This window comes from Archocentrus centrarchus, chromosome 10, assembly GCF_007364275.1.
Source record: "Archocentrus centrarchus isolate MPI-CPG fArcCen1 chromosome 10, fArcCen1, whole genome shotgun sequence".
Classification (NCBI taxonomy): Eukaryota; Metazoa; Chordata; class Actinopteri; order Cichliformes; family Cichlidae; genus Archocentrus; species Archocentrus centrarchus.
The window spans coordinates 12,692,020-12,709,821 of NC_044355.1; the positions used below are offsets into that span (position 1 = coordinate 12,692,020).

At 40.9% G+C, this 17,802-nt stretch overlaps 2 protein-coding genes across 3 annotated transcripts in view; both read right to left on the bottom strand.

Moving 5' to 3' along the window:
- The window catches only part of mbnl3 (muscleblind-like splicing regulator 3), a 38,664-nt gene extending 31,158 nt beyond the window's left edge, over positions 1-7,506 (bottom strand). The window contains exon 1 of the mRNA XM_030739002.1: positions 7,233-7,506. The gene's annotated coding sequence lies outside the window, so the exon portion shown is untranslated. The remainder of the gene's footprint in view (positions 1-7,232) is intronic.
- A 4,199-nt stretch (positions 7,507-11,705) lies between these two features.
- hs6st2 (heparan sulfate 6-O-sulfotransferase 2) lies at positions 11,706-17,276 on the bottom strand. 2 transcript variants are annotated; one of them, XM_030739354.1, is made up of 2 exons: positions 16,358-17,276; positions 11,706-13,049 (listed from the first exon to the last, which is right to left on the bottom strand). In XM_030739354.1, exons 1-2 carry the CDS (start codon positions 16,936-16,938, stop codon positions 12,224-12,226), a joined length of 1,407 nt encoding a protein of 468 aa, XP_030595214.1. In that variant the 5' UTR covers positions 16,939-17,276; the 3' UTR covers positions 11,706-12,223. The 2 variants fall into 2 exon arrangements, with proteins under 2 accessions (XP_030595214.1, XP_030595213.1); XM_030739353.1 differs by having other exon boundaries at positions 11,706-13,052.
- Positions 17,277-17,802: the final 526 nt, after the last annotated feature.

A 17,802-nucleotide genomic window follows, 5' to 3' on the forward strand; every position in this document is an offset into this window, starting at 1 on the left:
GAGAGAGAAGGGGTAGTTCATCACAACTGCAGCTGCTGTGCTCAATGCAGAGCAACAGCCAATCAGGCAGACTCTTACAGGCAGGCAGGGCATGTGACTGACCAATGACAGAGCAGTTTAAAGCTCAGCTCCTCCCTTCACACAGCCTGTCCTTGTTCCTCTGTGATTTTTTTCTTTTTTTGGTACAAGCACAGTCATGGCAGTCATGGCTGAGCCACATGCTAATATTCACACTGTACTAGAGCTCTGAGCTGACTCCAAACAGCTTTGTCTTCTCACAGATGTGGAGGAGTTATTCAAACTGTGCACTGTGCTGCAGTATGATGCAAGGATGATGCATGCAGCCTGTTGTGCTGCTCACTCTGAAGAAGCAGAGTGACGTGTCCGGACACTAAGTGAATGCAGATAATGATCAGTGAGGTGACACATGCACACAGAAGAAACTCGTAGCTTCTCAGGGAAAGGGAAATTCCAGACTGTATTTTTTTGGACTTTGAAAAATGTAAATTGAAGGAACAGAGAGCTGTGCTGTATAAAACCTAAGCACGAATGCAATGAATTAACAACAGGAGAGATGCAGGAGAGAAGGAGTGCAACAAAAAAAAAAAAAACAGGAGGAGGACAGGGCGTTGGAGCAGATATTATCACTCCCTGCGACTGATGGCGGCAGACACAGACGGAGGAAGCGACGGGGGGGGAGAATGTGAGGGAACAAGAGAGTGTGTGTGTGTGTGTGTGTGTGTGTGTGTGTGTGAGCATGCAGATACACAGCCCAGAAGGAGAACACTGCAGCAGAGTGGGAGACGGCGGGATAAGGGGGAGGTGGGAACTGAATTGATACAACCACCTTCAAACACAAGAACAAAGACACATCCCAGCCAAAAAAAGAGACAGGAATGAGAGATGAGCAGGTACAGCAACTGCTTTGCTTGCTTTAACCACTATGCTTGTCTGTGCCTCTTCCCTCCTCCCAGCCTACCTACAGATCGATAGAAACTTTTCTCAGGGGCACAAGACGAGCACTCCTCCTCCTGCAGCTCTGCCTGTCCTTCATTCAGGTCCACATCAGTGTCAAATGCCTTTGCTTACGCACATCCTGACGATGCAGCTCAGCAATATGCAACACACATCATCAAAATGCTCCTCAGCAACACTCCTTGCACTCACCACACCAGACACCAAATGGTGCACAGTTGCCGTTACAACCACTCTTGGAAAGCTGCATGGAAATACTGGCTCTCCTCCAAAGTCAGCCTAGTTTACACTGCACTGGGCAACTTTGAACATACATAGGAACAATCTTTCACTTCCTGATACAAGCTGCTGTGACTCTGCTTTCCTCAGTTTGCCTTTTGCCTCTATTGAGGCCTTTATGAATACTGCAAGACAAAGGGGACAGTTATAATCGAGAAATGATGCTATAGAAAAATGTGAAAGTAGGTTCAATGTGACATAGCCAAGTCGGAGTTCTGTTTTTTTTTTTTTTTTTGTACAGCGTGATCATAAACAACAGCTGGAGCTACATCTCTGAGTATGGAAATGTAACAACATGGAAAAGAACAGATGACTTTTATTGCAAACTAAGAATACTGAACTACTCAGAAGTACTCCGAATCAACTACCAAGCCTTTCCTTTCCTGGTAGCTGAAGCCTCAGTGTGAGACGCTGAGCTACATGAAAAATATTGCAAGATTTCCACACAGTCCTAACAAGCTAGTAATACTTTCTGTTTACCATTATTGTTTAGTGCAGAATGTACAATGAGATTGGAGGGCTGTGTACATTAATTTAAATAAGTTAGCAAATGGTCACACACTGGATAACTATTATTAAAAAAAAAGCCACCCAAATGCTGTGTAACATTAAAACCAGCCTTTATCTTGCCAGTTCTCTAATATGCACCGCTGGTACCTGATGAAACACGCTACAGTGGAATAGACTAAGCAAGCAAGTATCTTAAAGTATTGATACAGATGAAAACTTTAAAATTTCAGCCTCATCTAGATATTCATCACCTAGAAACTACACATTTCACATGCTACAGTACTGTTTGACCCGCTTGTGCTGTTGGTAAGCTGATGTACTTAATGACAAAAGTAAAAAAAATATAGGGGTGGTAGATGTTGTTTATATCCTAAAAATGGGTCGTTTTATTGTAGGATTCAAGGAAAAAAAAATCAAAAAGGCAGAGTATTGAAATGTTTTGCATGGCAATATTGTATCGATACAGGGACACCAAATATTGATATTTATTTATTCATTAAATAAATTAAAATATTCTGGGAATAGTATGAACAAGAGGGCTCATCTCTTGCACCGCCATCCATGGCCAGATTATCCAATAGGACCATGCACAATGGGGGGCCCATCAAAGAAGCAACAGTGTCTTAGCAGTTGCTACAGCAGCTGAGGCTGACGTCCTCCCGCATGTGAGAACTTTCCGAGCGACTAGCTTGGTTCACGATGCGGTTGCGCAATCTCGCGATTAACTCAGAGGGACACCATCCAACACAGTGTTGGATGGCGTTGAAGGTAGCTTGACAAAACTATCTCCTAATTCAAAGCAAGCTAATGGCTCAGTCAAATGAGTAAAAATAGGACAGCAGCCAACTTGCATCTACAAAAAAAAAAAAGAAAAAAAAGAAAGAAAAGGTGGCTGTCTGGTGATTGCATTGAATTTTTTCACATTCTGCAACTGACTGCAACTTGTGGTGACTAAATGTTGCCCGGAGCTTGATGATGTTTCACACTCATGACCACTTTTGATTGCACAGGTCGCCTGAGAGGAGGCAACCTTTCTGCAAACAGTTGCAGTCTGACTGGGACTGACTGAAGTCACTCTCAGAGAGGTTGTTGAAGGTTTGCAAATAATTGCTGTCGAATTTATAAATGCAGACAGATTGCAAATATGTTGCCATCAGTCTGAATGACTTTTTGTCAGTGAGAACAACTTGAGGAGACTCGACTCAACTGGCTGCCAGCTAGTTGCGTTCTGGTTATATTCTTACAGAACAGGAAGGTTGCTGAGCACATGTAAGAGTTAAATGTGAATTTCTATTTATGTAGATAGCAACAGATAGTGTTTTCTGATCAGTTATCACAGTTAAATTATGCATTATCAGAAACAGATTGCACGTAACTGCCAACCTGACCCTATTCAATTGCAGCTTGAAAATCTAATTTTGTGGCCAAAAAATAACTAAAGTGAGTTAACTTCATCTGATCGGATAAAACAGATAATGACAAAGTTTAATTTTGATGACATAATTTGCAGTTTACAAAAGGCAATAAATCGCTGTTATTATAATACTCAGTATATCAAAAAACATTAAAAATCACAATAATATATTGTGAGTGAAGTATTGTGATAATACTGTATCGTGAGGTGTCTGGTGATTCCCATCTCTATTTTATCCCGCTGCAAGGTCGTTGCTAGGAAATATGATGCCCTCATACATAATGTATCAAGCATAATTCAACTATTGTGGATATATTGTTGTGAGATAAAAAGGATAAGATGTTTTCCTAGTGTGTTACAGGTCCGTAAATGCTAAAAACAGGTCATTTTAGCCCGTTGCTACGAGGTTGCTAAGCAACATGACAATGCCATAATATCGGATATAGCTAAGAACAGGGTGGGCAGTTCGTTTTCCCAAAGGGCCACATGAAAAGCAGGGACTGCTATGAAGAACCACACCAATAATCTAAACTCAGTTAATTTTATCTCTTAATAAGCTTATTGGTGCAGCCCTCCAAAACAGTCCCAGTTCTTTATGTGGTTCCTTGGGAAAATGAATTGCCCATCCCTGGCTAAGAATCTTCGGGGCCATGATCTGCGGGTCAAGTTTGGTTGCTCAACTCCTTATGGTGTGGCTGGAGTTGCAGACAAAGAAACAAACACACAGTCAGACAGACAGAGATTTCATGTATTATAGTCAGATTACTGGAGTCAGAGAGGAGGATTATCCAGGATACGATCACTGGAATGAGCATGCGTTGTCAGATCCACCCCTTGCGCTTCATATATAGTTTTAAAATGGTAAGAAAATGCTTGAAACAATAAAAACACTCAGTTCAAGGTGTCAATGGGACTTTACTAACCAGTGGCTGCATCTATTTTTTATAACATCTGTGGTTGGGACCAAACAGGAGTGACAGACTAGCACAGCTAAAATGCTGTCATCTTTTTAAAAACACTGAGATCAGGCTAGCAACATTGACAACTGTGCCTTTAAACATTTGATGAACATGTACAAAAGTTTTTTACCAAAAAATTCACAGGAATTAACTGTGCGTAAGTATTCTTAATAAGATCTTTTTTATATTTTATGTTCTAACCAGCAGTCTCAGTGTGTTTTTAAACACGGTCTTAAGAAATAAAATTCCTTCAGTTCGGAATTGGCATCTACTGCCAAGCTGCTGTGTTGCACAACCCGACCTACCACAACAGAGATCTGACACGAAGAGGCCACAAGACACAACTGTGCCTGAACAGCCAATGAGCACACAATTAAGAAGCAGATGAAGTGAAAGGATCGAGTAAGAAAACATGAAAGAGAAAGAGTTTTGCTTAAAAGTTTCTAAAAGCTAAATACTGATCAGGAGACATGGGTTTGATGCTACATGCTTATAGTATAGTTATAGTAATGTTAATTTTCTGCTCAAACACCACAGATAACAAAGTGTTGTTCAGGGATTAATGGCAACAAATTAATTTTATCTATATTTTTGGGTGGGTATTTTAGATGTTTGCAGGATGGAGCAGTATGTGGTGTAGCATAGGTGATTTGTGACATGGGGCATTTGAGCCCACTGCAGTGAAGACTACAGCCTTCAGTGTATAGAGTCACCTGCTCAACTAGGGGAGCTATAGAGATGACCCATGATTAGCAAATTAACTGGCAAATAGTTTTACTCTTCAATCAGAAAAATACTCAGCTGTATTCCTGTTTAATTAAAGGTGCGCTAAACAAACAGGTGTACATTTTTTACATAAATAATCTCAACGAATGCAGCACAAACAAGTGATTACTGGGATGCAGCACGGTAAATAAATACAGACTGCCCTAGTTATAACAGTGATTAAACTGCTGCCTGTCCTCCAGGTGTCTGCAGCAAGCAGAGGGGCTCCAGGAGTCAGTGGGTGGGGGTCAACATGTAGGTGGCTCAGGGATGGGGGAGGACCGATGACGCTGGCTGCTGTTGACACCAGCGCACTGCGTCCCTCATCAAACATGGTGCACCGACAGCGTAACCTTCACTGGAGCTCTGACGTCTGCATTATGTCTGGCTTGTAGGCCGGGCGCTACCTCAACAGACACATTAATAGGCAGCCTAATGCCAACAAAACTACAAGGCATGCATTTAAGTGAGAGGCAGAAAAGCAATCCCATGTTTCTTTTGCATAATGGAGAATTTTATTGTTGTCCCCAGTGGTCCAATTTGAATGGCTTAAAACTGACCTTTCTCTGCTGTTTTGTGTTTATTTTCAGTTGTTAAAAGATAAGTATTACTGGTTAATACTACATGTTGACAGAAACAATAGAATAATAAAGCAGGGTGGGTGAATTTCATACATCTGGTCCTCTGAAGCTGAGACTATATTAAGATTAGACAAAGTGAAAGAGGATATAAGGTACCAGTCAAAATGTCCAAACATTTGACTGGTACTGTAAAAGTAGAGATTTGCCTTTAACCAACTGGGAAAAGACCGGGTGGGATTTTGAAATTTGTACACTGAAAAAATGTTTTGGCTTCACATGAGAACCTCTGAGTTTCCTGTGGGAAACTTTTTTTTGCTGTTGTTGTTTAATCTGGAGTTTCCTCATTCCCCAAAAGCCTGATGATTTCTACTTCTAGAGGGCACAGGTAGCTATGAAACAAATACCAAAGCTGTGAAAACACACAACTTATCTGATGGGTTACAACTCAGCAAACAGACAACTTTTTTTTTTTAAGGAGTGCACACCAAGCCAGCACCAATGACCAGGTGATTGATTAAAAAAGGTGAGCAATCCATAAATCGCAATGAGAACAAAAGCCAGCAGCCGGGAGTGAGGGAGCAGAGTAATTAGGTTAAGTATCAGTAATCCTTTCAGCTCATTAAAGCACCACAGCTCCCATTCAAGCAAACTTACAACAAACCTATTTCATCATTCAGGACAACACCAATCATATTAGTCAGAACCATGCAGCTTAACTCGCCTATTTCACACAGAGTTTTGAATGAGGGAAGCTTTCAGTTTACTTCCCCCTCTTACTGGTTTTGATTGGAAGTTTCACATCTTTGTAGTGTGATAATAAAAGTTATCTATTTTATAGCTGAGGCAATAAAAACATTGTACATCTCTGACTTGCAATCACTGCTACAGTGTCGGTGAATGGTTTGATTTGTGCCATAAAAGATGCCGGCCTGTTAATGTGTGCCTGTGTGAGAGGGAAAATGAAAACAGGTTATGTGGGAAATGCAGCTGTATGCCCTTGTGTGTGTATGTATGTGTGTGTGTGTCCGTTTATCTGTGTTTATATTAAGTAAAGAAAAACTAGCTAGACTGGTACAGAGTCCACAGCCTGGAGGGAGTGTGAACTTGTCTTGACTGGCTGCAGTGTTAGATGAGTCTGATATGATGGCAATATATAAACTGCATACAGTGTAGGCAGGAAAGTAGTGACAACACAGCGTGGCATGGTGGCTTGAGTGCCTGACCTCATACAGGACAAACAAGGACAAGGCTGGCCGCATGACAGCAAAATCCTGCACACATAGGGAGAAACCTGCAGGGCAGCTGTAATAGATTTAAAGTCAATATTACTGTAGAAGGGTGAAGTAATTTAACATTAATTTTTAAAAGATTTATGGTGCCGTTCACTCTGGGAAGACGACAAAAAAAAACTTGGATATCCAGTAAAATCCTCCCCATAAGACTTAAAAAATAAGAGTGCTTTTCCCTGCATCACCTGTATCCACACAGAGCATTGCGCTCATCTCCCAGACGTTCCCCTAATCGTTCAAATACCTAGAATGTTATTACTGTTGTGCATAGGTGTAACGCAGCAGTTTACGCACGCCTTTAGGAATAACCGAGGCAGCTTTCACTGTCCACGCAACAGGCTGGAGTCAAAGAGGCATCTTAAATGGCTGCAATACGGGTTAAATATGAAACTCAGTTATTACAAATGCGTCAGGGCGCGTTCATATCGCTGCGCCAGTCTCTGCGTGCTCAGTCTCTTACCTGGTCAACGGATCCGCCAGGCTCAAACGTCTCCTCCTAAATTTAATGTCGGCTGAAATGTTTGTTCGATCGTTGTTTTCTTTTTTCCGCAACGACGGGCTGTAGCGCACTCAGCATTGCCTTAAAGTGAGGCCAGAATAAAGGAGGGGGAGGAGGGGGCGCGTACTAGGTAAAATAAAATAAATCTGAAGCGAGTAGAAAATAAAAAGCGTGTCGCCGCCACGGAGTGAAAGAAAGAAGAAGAAGCAGGCTCTGTCTGCATGGAAGCTGAAATGCAACTGAACCCGCGGTAGATAACAGATTTGTAAAAAAAAAGAAAAAAATCTGAGGGAGGGCAATGTGGAGAGGGAGGAGTTGGACGAGAGGGTGTGTGTGTGTGTGTGCGCGCGTGTGTGCTTCTTTACTTGATAACATCATTAAGGAAAATCAGAGTCACGACCGAAGCGCAGCACGTCAGAAGGTAGACCGCCATAACTTGCAGCAGGTAGATAATAGGTGTGCGCGCGTGACATTACACACATTCAGGTTCAATGAATGACTTACCTGGGGACGAAAACAAATGGTTCGCGCCGTTTAAGGTTGACAAACTACAGAAAGACTTCGCCCCGTTGGCCTGAAGATCTTCATTTTGTAACTTGACCAGCAACAATAATATAATATAATATAATATAATATAATATAATATAATATAATATAATATAATATAATATAATATAATATAATATAATATAATATAATATAATATAATATAAGGGTGGCGCACTATTAGCAGCAAGGAGGTCCTCGATTCGAATCCACCTTCGACATTTTTATGGGGAGTTTGCATGTCTGCGTGGGTTTTCTCCGGGTACCCAGGCTTCCTCCCACAGTCCAAATACATGCCATTAGTGGGGTTACCTTAACTGATCATTCTAAATTGCCCATAAGTGTGAATGTGAGTGTGAATCGTTGTCTGTCTAGCTGTGCTAACCCTGCGACAGCCTGGTGACCTGTCGAGGGTGTACTCCACCCCATGGAAGTGGAAAAAAATGGATGGATAATATTATAATTATTATTGTGTACTTGAGCCCAATTAGGCGTTTATAGTTTGTAGGATAAGTCATTTTAATGCTTCTGGTACAGTACTATCCAAGCCACCTTTCATTTTCTTTAAATATTTTGCTTGGAAAATGGAAAATATGTGCAGTGATTTATTGAAATGTGCAAATATAGATAGAAATACAGTATAAAAGGCAAAAAACAAACAAACAATCAAAAAAAAAAAACCTAAACAGTTTGTTAAATTCTAATGAGTTTGAAAGTCAATATTTGGTATGACCACCTTTATTCTTCAACAGAGCCTGAACTCTCTTAGGCAGATTTCTTGTAATTTCTTTAAGTAGTCTTCAGGAATAGTTCTCCAGGCTTCTTGAAGGACATTCAAAACTCTTTGGATGTTGGCTGCCTTTTGTGCCATTCTCTGTCAAGATGATCCCACACTGTTTCAATAATGTTGAGGTCCAGGCTCTGGGGAGGCCAATCCATCACTGATAGTGTTCCACTGTGTGTTTTTCTATCCAGGTATGCTTTTACTACACTGGCAGTGTGTTTGGGGTCACTGTCATGCTGAAAAATGAAGATGTTGCCAATCACACACTTTCCAGATGGTATTGCATAGTGGATCAAAATTTGACTGTACTTTTCTGCCTTTATAATTCCAGCAATTCTGATAAGATCTCCAACACCTCTGGCTGAAATGCAGCCCCAAACCATGACAGAGCCTCCATCGTGTTTCACAGATGGCTGTGGACACTCACTGTCGGGCCTCTCTCCTGAACTCCTTCATATATAGATGATGATTTGAACCAAAAATGTCAAATTTGGATTCATTACTCCATCAGACCAGTTGCCACTGATTTTTCAGTTCAGTTACTGTGTAATTTGGCATACCTCAGCCTTTTCTCCCTGTTTCCCTTCCTTAACAATGGCTTCTTGACAGCCACCCTTCTACTGAGACCATTTCTGATGAGGCTTCAGTGACCAGTAGCAAAATATACTAGTTTATGCCTGTCAGACTGTGTTATATTTGGCATTTTTCATACATTTAGCAAAAAATAATGCAAAAAAAAATGTGTTTTAATGACAGGCTGCTAGTAACAAAGTGCCTACAGGTGGCATTTAAAATTCATTCCTTGCTAAGTTGTTTGTTATGTGCAAACACAACACTGGTTGTGTCAAAGATACAGTTCATGTAGTTTGCCTTTGTACACAATTGCAGTGGATTTTAAATCAATCAATCAATATGTGACGTGCAGACTTTAACCTTTAATTTCAGGAGTTTTGCAATATTTTTTAAATTAACTGTTTAGGAATTACATATATTTTGAGAAATGGTCCCCATTTTCAGAGGCTCAAAATTAATTGGACAAACTAGCACAATTATGAATACAAGTATTGTTTTTAATATTTGGATGAAAAAACTTTACAGTCAATGACTGCCTGAAGTCTAGAATCCATGGACATCACTAAATGCTGTGTTTCCCTGCTAGAGATACTCTGCTATTGCAGCCACAGTTGCTGCTTGTTTGTGGACCTTTCTGACTTCAGTAACTGAAAAGCATGCTCAGTTGGGCTGAGATCAGGCACCTGACTTGGCCATATTAAAGAATATCCCATTTCTTTACCTTGAGAAACTTCTTGGGTTGCTTTTGCAGTATGTTTTGGGTCATTATCCATTTGTACTGTGAAGTGTGGTTTATTCAGTTTTGCAGCATTTGTGCAGAGAGCATAGCCCTGCACACTTAATTCATCCTGCTGCTTCTATCAGCAGTCACATCATCAATAAACACTAATGACCTGGTTTTGTTGGCAGCCATAGCATGCCTATGCCTTAACACCGCCTCCACCATGTTAGTCAGTTAATGTGGTATCGTCAGATAAAGGAACCGTTTCTCTCGCCATACTTTTCTCTTCCCATCATTCTAGGGCAAGTTCATCCTGGTTTAATCTTTCCTGAGATTTTTTTTTTTTTTAAGAATTGTGCAGTCTCTTTTACATGTTTTCTGTCACAGTCTAATCTGACCTTCCTGTTCTTGAGTGTAACCAGTGGTTTTCACCCTGTTGTAAACACTGTTTTATTTACATTCTTGATTGTGGGCCTTGACAATGATATGCCTACCTCCTTGAGAGTGACCTTGACTTGGTTAGATGTTGGGAGGTTACTTTTCTTAACCATGGAATTAATTTTAGTTGTCTTCTGTTGTCTTTCAGGCTGTTCGCTGTTGCTGAGCTAGTCAGTGCATTCATCCTTTTTAACAATCCTTTTTTTTTTGTTGTCTCTTTGACAGGTTTGTTTTTTCAGTCTAATGGTGGCCTCCTTCATTTTGCACATCTACTGAGGCCTCATATTTAAAATTACAGTAAAAAGCTAGAAAATACAAATTCTATGCTTTAAAATCAACTTGAGATATTTTGCCTGCTTCATTTGTCATAAAATAACAAGAGAGCAAGCCTCACCTCACCATGAAACTGCTTATCAGAAGCCTCTGAAAATTGGTGACTGTATATGAAAATGGCTGTAATTCCTAAATAGTTAAAACAAAATTCTTGTAAAACCCTTTGAATTAAAGTTGCAAGTGTCAATCACACATTAATTGGGTGATTCAAAACATATTGTGGTTGCACACAAAAGCCAAACTACTAAAAACTCTTTGCCCAACAAATTATGGACCTAACTATAAGTTTTCTATTACTGTTTTTAACACACTTTTTAAAATTTATTTAGTAATTTTTAAGTGTAAAATATTAAAATTTCCTTTTAAAAATATTTGGTGTTTAACCCATTTAGCTGCAAGTTTGTTAAATTTGATTAAAAGTGATATTCAAAGCAGTAAACTAGGTGCCAGGATAGCTCAGGGCGTTTCGCCTTCCTGGCTATCTTCACCATCGAAAAAGGCCAAAAAAAAAAAAAAAAGCAGTAAACTAAACGAGACCCAAAACAAGGTGCAGAAATATGCTGCACTGAAGTAATATATGCTTGTTTATCAGGATTTTAGATTTTTGTCCTCAATTGTATACTTTTCTAAAAATCACTAATATGCAGTTAAGAGTAGCCAATCACTTTTACAATCTGGTAAACTCTAAAAAAGAAAGCGTTTTCAGTATGCTGTGCTCAGCATTTATTTAAGGTTTTCTCCTGTATTAAACCCTCTGAGGTGCCTTTGAAAATGATCCTAATGCTATCAAATTCAAGAAAAAGCTGCCACCCCTGTGAGAATCTGCACTCAAGTAGTTTCTTTTTCATTAAAGTTGCTTCAGCGCTCCCTGCTGGTGTTTCAGAGGTGTGCAAGTGCAACACAAAAGCATGCTTTCTTTTGTGTTGCACTTGCAGACAAAAGGATATCAGACACAGAATGGAGACATCTCGATTTGGGAAGAACAGAAATGCAACAGCAATTTTTATATAAAAAAAAACAAAAAAAACAGACACATTCAGTAACTTTACAAGATTTGCAGTTAATGCTACACACTGAGGTATCTAAAAAAAAACTCCATTCTCCTTTTCTGTTACTTAAAAAGACACTTGAGACAAGTACATTTCAAAATGTACAAATTGCAGACAAGACAATGATTTGGCACATATACAGATTAATAATCACAAGTAACAGTGTTTTGTTTTGTTTTGATTTTTAAATAGAAAAACATATTAAAGTGTTCCTTTTTAATAAAGAGAAATAAAACCACCCTTTGTTTCAAGCTACATTACAGGAGCTCAGATGCGTTCACTGTAGTGTCAAAGGTTAGTGTCATGACTGAAACCGATATAGCTTGCCTTTCTTTGAGTGCTTATGGCAAAGAAATATAATCAGTATTATAATATTATGTCATTTAAGACCATTCAATAGGAAAGGACATATGTGAAGGCATATGCTAAAAAATAATTTGGATATATGACAGACAAGGCAGAAGTTGGCACACTTTGTATTAAGACACCCTACCGCTTGTCCCCATCACTACCACTGCTCCACATTGTCTATGTAGTCCTCTATGGTGCTATTCTCACCCAGATCCCACCAGTCTGGGAGTGGCACTTCAGACTCCACACTGTCTTTAGCATGCTTTTCTCTCCGCCATTCCTCGGTTACAACAGAATGGCTGTTGGTGGGATGTGGTGTTTCTGTGGGCTTCAGCTGCCTCCCTTGGTTTGTTCTGAGACCACCACGGAGCCGCCTCCTCTCCTGTTGTCGCCTCTCCCTGGCCTGCCTGCGCTCCTGCTGCCTCGCCACCTGGAAACGCTGCAGGAAAAGGTCGCGGGCATACTCGTACAGCTCTACGTCCCATTGGTTCAGTTGGCGGATTCTGCACTGGGTTTCGGTAGGCACCTCGACGCTGGAGGCGCGTGTACCATTGAGCTGCGTGAAGGGCGCAATGAACTCCAAGTTGAAGGTTCGCTCAAACAGGTACTGGGTCTTACGCTGGTACTCGGTCAGTCCAAAGAAGGCCATGCCCCGCAGGTTGCGTTTGGCGCTCTCCAGAAGTACAGCCCATCGGTCCTCCTCGCTCATGGTGGACACGTTGTAGCAGCCAACCAGGCTGAGATCAGCCAGCATGCGGGTCTGCCGGTTGTTGGCCAGGTTGTAGGGGCAGTCCATGAATTCCTGCAGGGAGCAACCCGACCAGTCATCTCCTGAATAGCAGTTTGGCAACTCTGACAGCGTTGGTGAACGTCCATCACACACATGTAAGGAGGCCTTCCATGTAGCGCCGCGCTGTACATGTCGCCACTCACTCAAGTAGCGTGATACAGGGTCTCTTAAGATGGTGATATAATAGTAGTTCCTGCTGGAGAGATACAGACACCATTAGGTCTTTAACGTCAAATTAAACCTGCAAGTCTACAGATTAGGCTTAAAACTTTCCGTTTTGATCAAGCTCAAAATTAGGGCTGGATCAGGTGACCCCAAACCCTCCATTAGTTATGCTGCAATAGGCTTAGGCTGCTGGGGGTTCCCATGATACACTGGCTATTTCTTTTTCACTCACCTCTTTTCACTCTTTGTGTTTATAAACCACTCTGCATTTAATTTTGTCCTGTCTCCTCCCCTCACCCCCAACCAGTCACAGCAGATGGGTGCCCTCTGTAAATCTGATTTTGCCAGAGGTTAGGGCTGGAACTATCTATTATTTTATAATCGAGTATTCATCTGCATATTTTAACTTCCGTAGCTTAACTGAAGATTTTTCGCTGTGTGAAATAAAGAGCGATGGATGGAGCAGCTACAAAGTTCTCTTTTCTTCACGTTGACACTTGCTGATCAGGTGGTTGATGAAGGGCTCCCCGTCGTTACTGAGCGATCGCTAGCGCTAACGGTGGCGCCCGCTAGCAAACTGTGATGACAGCGATCTGTTATGGTATCTAACAGCTGAAATTCTCAGCCTAGCGAGCACAACAGACACACACACACTCACACACGGGTGTAGAGAACAGTGGAGGCATAGAAAAACCTGTCAGCGATGATCCACTCGGTGATAAAGGGTCATTTTTTCCAAATGATGGAAATCATTGCAGTGACGGAGAACTTTAATGCTGCTAATATGGATGAAACACTCCGCTTACATGGCGACACCTGAGCGCTACAAAGTTTAAACAAAGCAACAAATTTGTGTCGAGGAGGAATCATTCAGGTTACTCGAGGAATCGTTGCAACCCTACTTCCTATTAAAAGGAAGTTTTCCATTTCTGCTTTCGCCAAGTTCTTGCTGGGGGTCATTTTGACTGTTGGGTTTTCTCTGTAATTATTGTATGGTCTTTACCTTACAACATAAAGTGACATGAAGCGCTTGGTTCTATATATATATATAAAACTGAATAGAATTATCTAATAATATTTTTACTTTTTTTTTTTTTTTTTGAGTTCAGGCTAAAGTATTTGGTTTTACTTTACAGGGTTCACACAGTTTTTCCTGGCTCACTGTTAGCTTTTGGTGGGGGGATATGTATGTAAGCACAACTGGTCTACATCAGTGGGTCTGTGTTACCTTAAGTGAAGGATGTGTATTTTTTCCTGTCATTTATTGCTATTGTGTTTTAAGCTCCTGTAAATTAAGCCATCCATCCATCCATCCTCTTCCTCTTCCTCTTATCCAATTCAGGGTTGCGGAGGACTGGAGCTCTGCTTTATAATTGTTTGGAGAAGGTGCAAGAGATGAGTAGTAAAGAAGATTTATGACCCGATTATATTTTACACAGGAATACTTTGTATTGAGTCTATGTGTGTTTATCATAACTATATTGTTTCCTTTATCAATGAGAGATATTCTAAAACATTCCTCTGTAATTTAATCATGGATTTCAATTTTTTTTTTTAGTTTTGGAACATAGTTCCACCAAATCTTTATGTGATGCTTAACTGGTTCACATGGTATGTGCTGCCTGAAACTATACCTGCCTCTGAAGCAGGTGACCCTGGGCAACTTTTCCATTATCCCATGACACACCAGTGTGTCAGTTCCTTTAAAAAAAAAAAAAAACTATAAAGACATATACAAATGTACCACTTCTCAGTCACTTGAAAGTTAAATACATACTGGCCTGTCTTCTTTTTTTAAATTTCCATGTACTACAGCACTAAGTTTACTTTCTGTGTACAGTTCTGTACTTCTTTGCATTGCTGCAATGTATAATAAATCCAGGCCATAATGAGGGCAGTTACAAAAATGTCTGCCATTACAAAGGTTTTCCTCCATACATTTTTTAAAAATATTTTTTTGAAATGAGATTTCATTTACTCAAGCGTTAAATACACTTTTGCATAGCAAACAATCCCACTACATGTTGTATGGCAAGAGCTTTTCCAAAACCTTTGCACCCAACTAGTCCCACACTGACTGTCACAGAAACACTGTTGCTGAAATGCTGAAATGACCAGCTTGGTTGTGTGATTTGTACTTCTACCCAATTTTGAGCCACACTTTACACACTTTACTTTTTTTGAATTATCTGACAATTTGTCACCAAAAAAAGAAAATATAATTCAAGTAGGTGGAGTGTTCAGAGCTAGAGTGGAAAGACTAACTGAAAGAAGCAGAAAATTATCTGAAAAGTCTTGCTTCAACCTGCAAGTAAACCTAAAATAGACTCCCATTATTATTTGATCAAGCATTTATGGAGAAAACCAGAAACAACTTCTTATTTTATTTCCCTCCTGTGACCACATTTTTATAACAAAAAAAATACAAATCTGTAGAACAACTTCTTGGGACACTCAGGGATTTAAAATCAGGTGGGTGCAATTTACAGTTTGGATTTTAAAGCCATTTTGCAAAAGGAGTGCCACATGTATTTCAGAGAAATTTGACAGTCACAGGGTAACCTTAACTGCTTCTTTAGCCGCGTTTCCATATGGGACTACTCGGCGCAATTTGAATATTATCACCTTACTGGCTCGTGTGTGTGTCTCTCTCTGTGTGGTTGTTTGATACTTGCCACTTTCTTCTTAGACTCTCCCCATCAAATGATTAAATAATAATGATATATGTATCAACTGCTATCTCCCTTCAGCTTTTTTTAAACCAACCTCAAACTTTTTTTTTTTTTTTTAAGCAACAAGCCACAGATAGCAATTCATTCACTGTAATCCCACCACGGTTTCTCCAGAAATTGTGTAATTGTTACTGCATAGTTTGGTTTTTCAAACAGCTAGCAAAGTTAATAGCATGTAAATATTTCTGCTAAGCAACTCATTGCCTTAATGATAATGTGGACAAATCACCCCTCAAAGACTCATTCTGAACCATAAACCCTGCATTATGTGTATTTTTTTCCCTCTTAAATATTGAAGATTTGGGACCACTTGTATGGTTATGTCATTGTTATAGACAATGTAAGCAACTGGACTGCCATGAATGTTCCTGCATATAACCACCAGGTGTGATTAAAACCTTTTTTTTTAAACGTGGTTTAATTAACTCAAATTTAAAACTATTTTTTCTTTACAAAATGGCTAAAAATAACAGGAAAATACACCGACCTCTCTTAAGTAAGGTCACAGAGAAGCTCAATTATAATGTGTTTACTCCAGAGGCCCGTTAAGGCTGGGGAAAGACCCCCTGTTGAAAGGCACCAGCCCCCTCCTCTTTTCACCAACCTGGGTAGACTCCTCGGTGCCTCTCGGGAGTCCATGCGTGATGGGACACAGCTGATCAGCTCAGTCCAGTCTGCGTGGAGGCCGCAGCTCCAACCGGTGGAGAAACGGGAGAAGAGCCAGGTTTCCTTTTTACCTGGACGGAAACACGTACATTTCTTCTGACCTGCGTGACACTCGCAGGGTCTCTCTAGCTGGATATTACGCACCAGGTGTCGCCCAAAGGTTGTGCCCCCCGTCTTTTGAATGTGCAGGAACACTATAACATCGTCCCCCTTGATGTTGAAGTCTACAACGCGATTTAAGTCTTCTTTAGTGAAGTTAAAACGAGGGACAAAGCGGGCCAGAGCGCCGTCTTCCGCAATGTATGGATCCTTCTGGAGCCCGTCCTGGAGCTCGCTGTCTCCGCCCCGGGACCCAGTCACTTTGTCGCTGTTAAACAAGGATCCCAGCCGGTGTAGCGCCTGGCATTCAGATCTGCTCGGGCACACATATTGGACCATAATGACACCAAAGAGCAGCACCATGAGCAGGACGATCAGAAGCCTGTGGTGGTGGTGGCTGCTACTGGATTTCTCATCCATCTTCCCGGGACGGACAGCAGACCATCACTGAGGCCGCAGACCCCGGCCTCAGATCGGGGGGTGGACCTCGTGAAGCAGCGTGTGCCTGTGTCCAACGAATAAAGCCCAAACAACAACAATGTGTCTGCTAGGCAGCCAGCGTTTCCCCGAGAGTCAGAAAATCAAACCGCAGCGTGCTCAGCGTTTCCCGCACTGTAACGGGCAACCAGCGCGGCTCTCCTCTAAAGTAACCGTGTGGGTCCTTCACCAGCCCGACAAAGCGACGCGCTTTCTTAATACGGCCGCAAAATCGCATTCGGCGCGGCCATCGATTCTTGACCTTTCTTCCCAGCAGCCACCGCGCTCGTTGTAGGAGTGAAAATTACGTCACTGAGCAGCGTCCCAATCAAAAGCCACGGCAGGGTCTGTGCCTCTAATAATAACAGGCCCTTAAATAACCTCCTACCCGCGTTTCCTGAGCGGCTTTCCTCGACCTCAGCGGAGGTTACCAAAAAAAAAACAAAAAAACAAAAATCAAACAAACACAGAAAATGTTCTGGTAAATTTCTGCCAGGACATTCTTCTTCTTCTTCTTCTTCTTCTTCTTCTTTTTTTTAACATTAGGCTCACTGACTTTTCCGTAAACGGCAAAATTCTGTTGATGTACAGTACATCCTCTTTGCTATTTAGTGACATTTCCTTTAACTCTAAAATGGAAAATTCACTTTATTTACAGTATATTTTTGGTACCATTAACGGACAATTTCATTAATAGTAAAACTGAAAATTCTGTTTATATTACAATCCACTGGCATTTCCTTTCTCTAACTCATTAAAACTACTTCTTTATATCCTTAAGCATACATTTATGTACAATTAAGATAA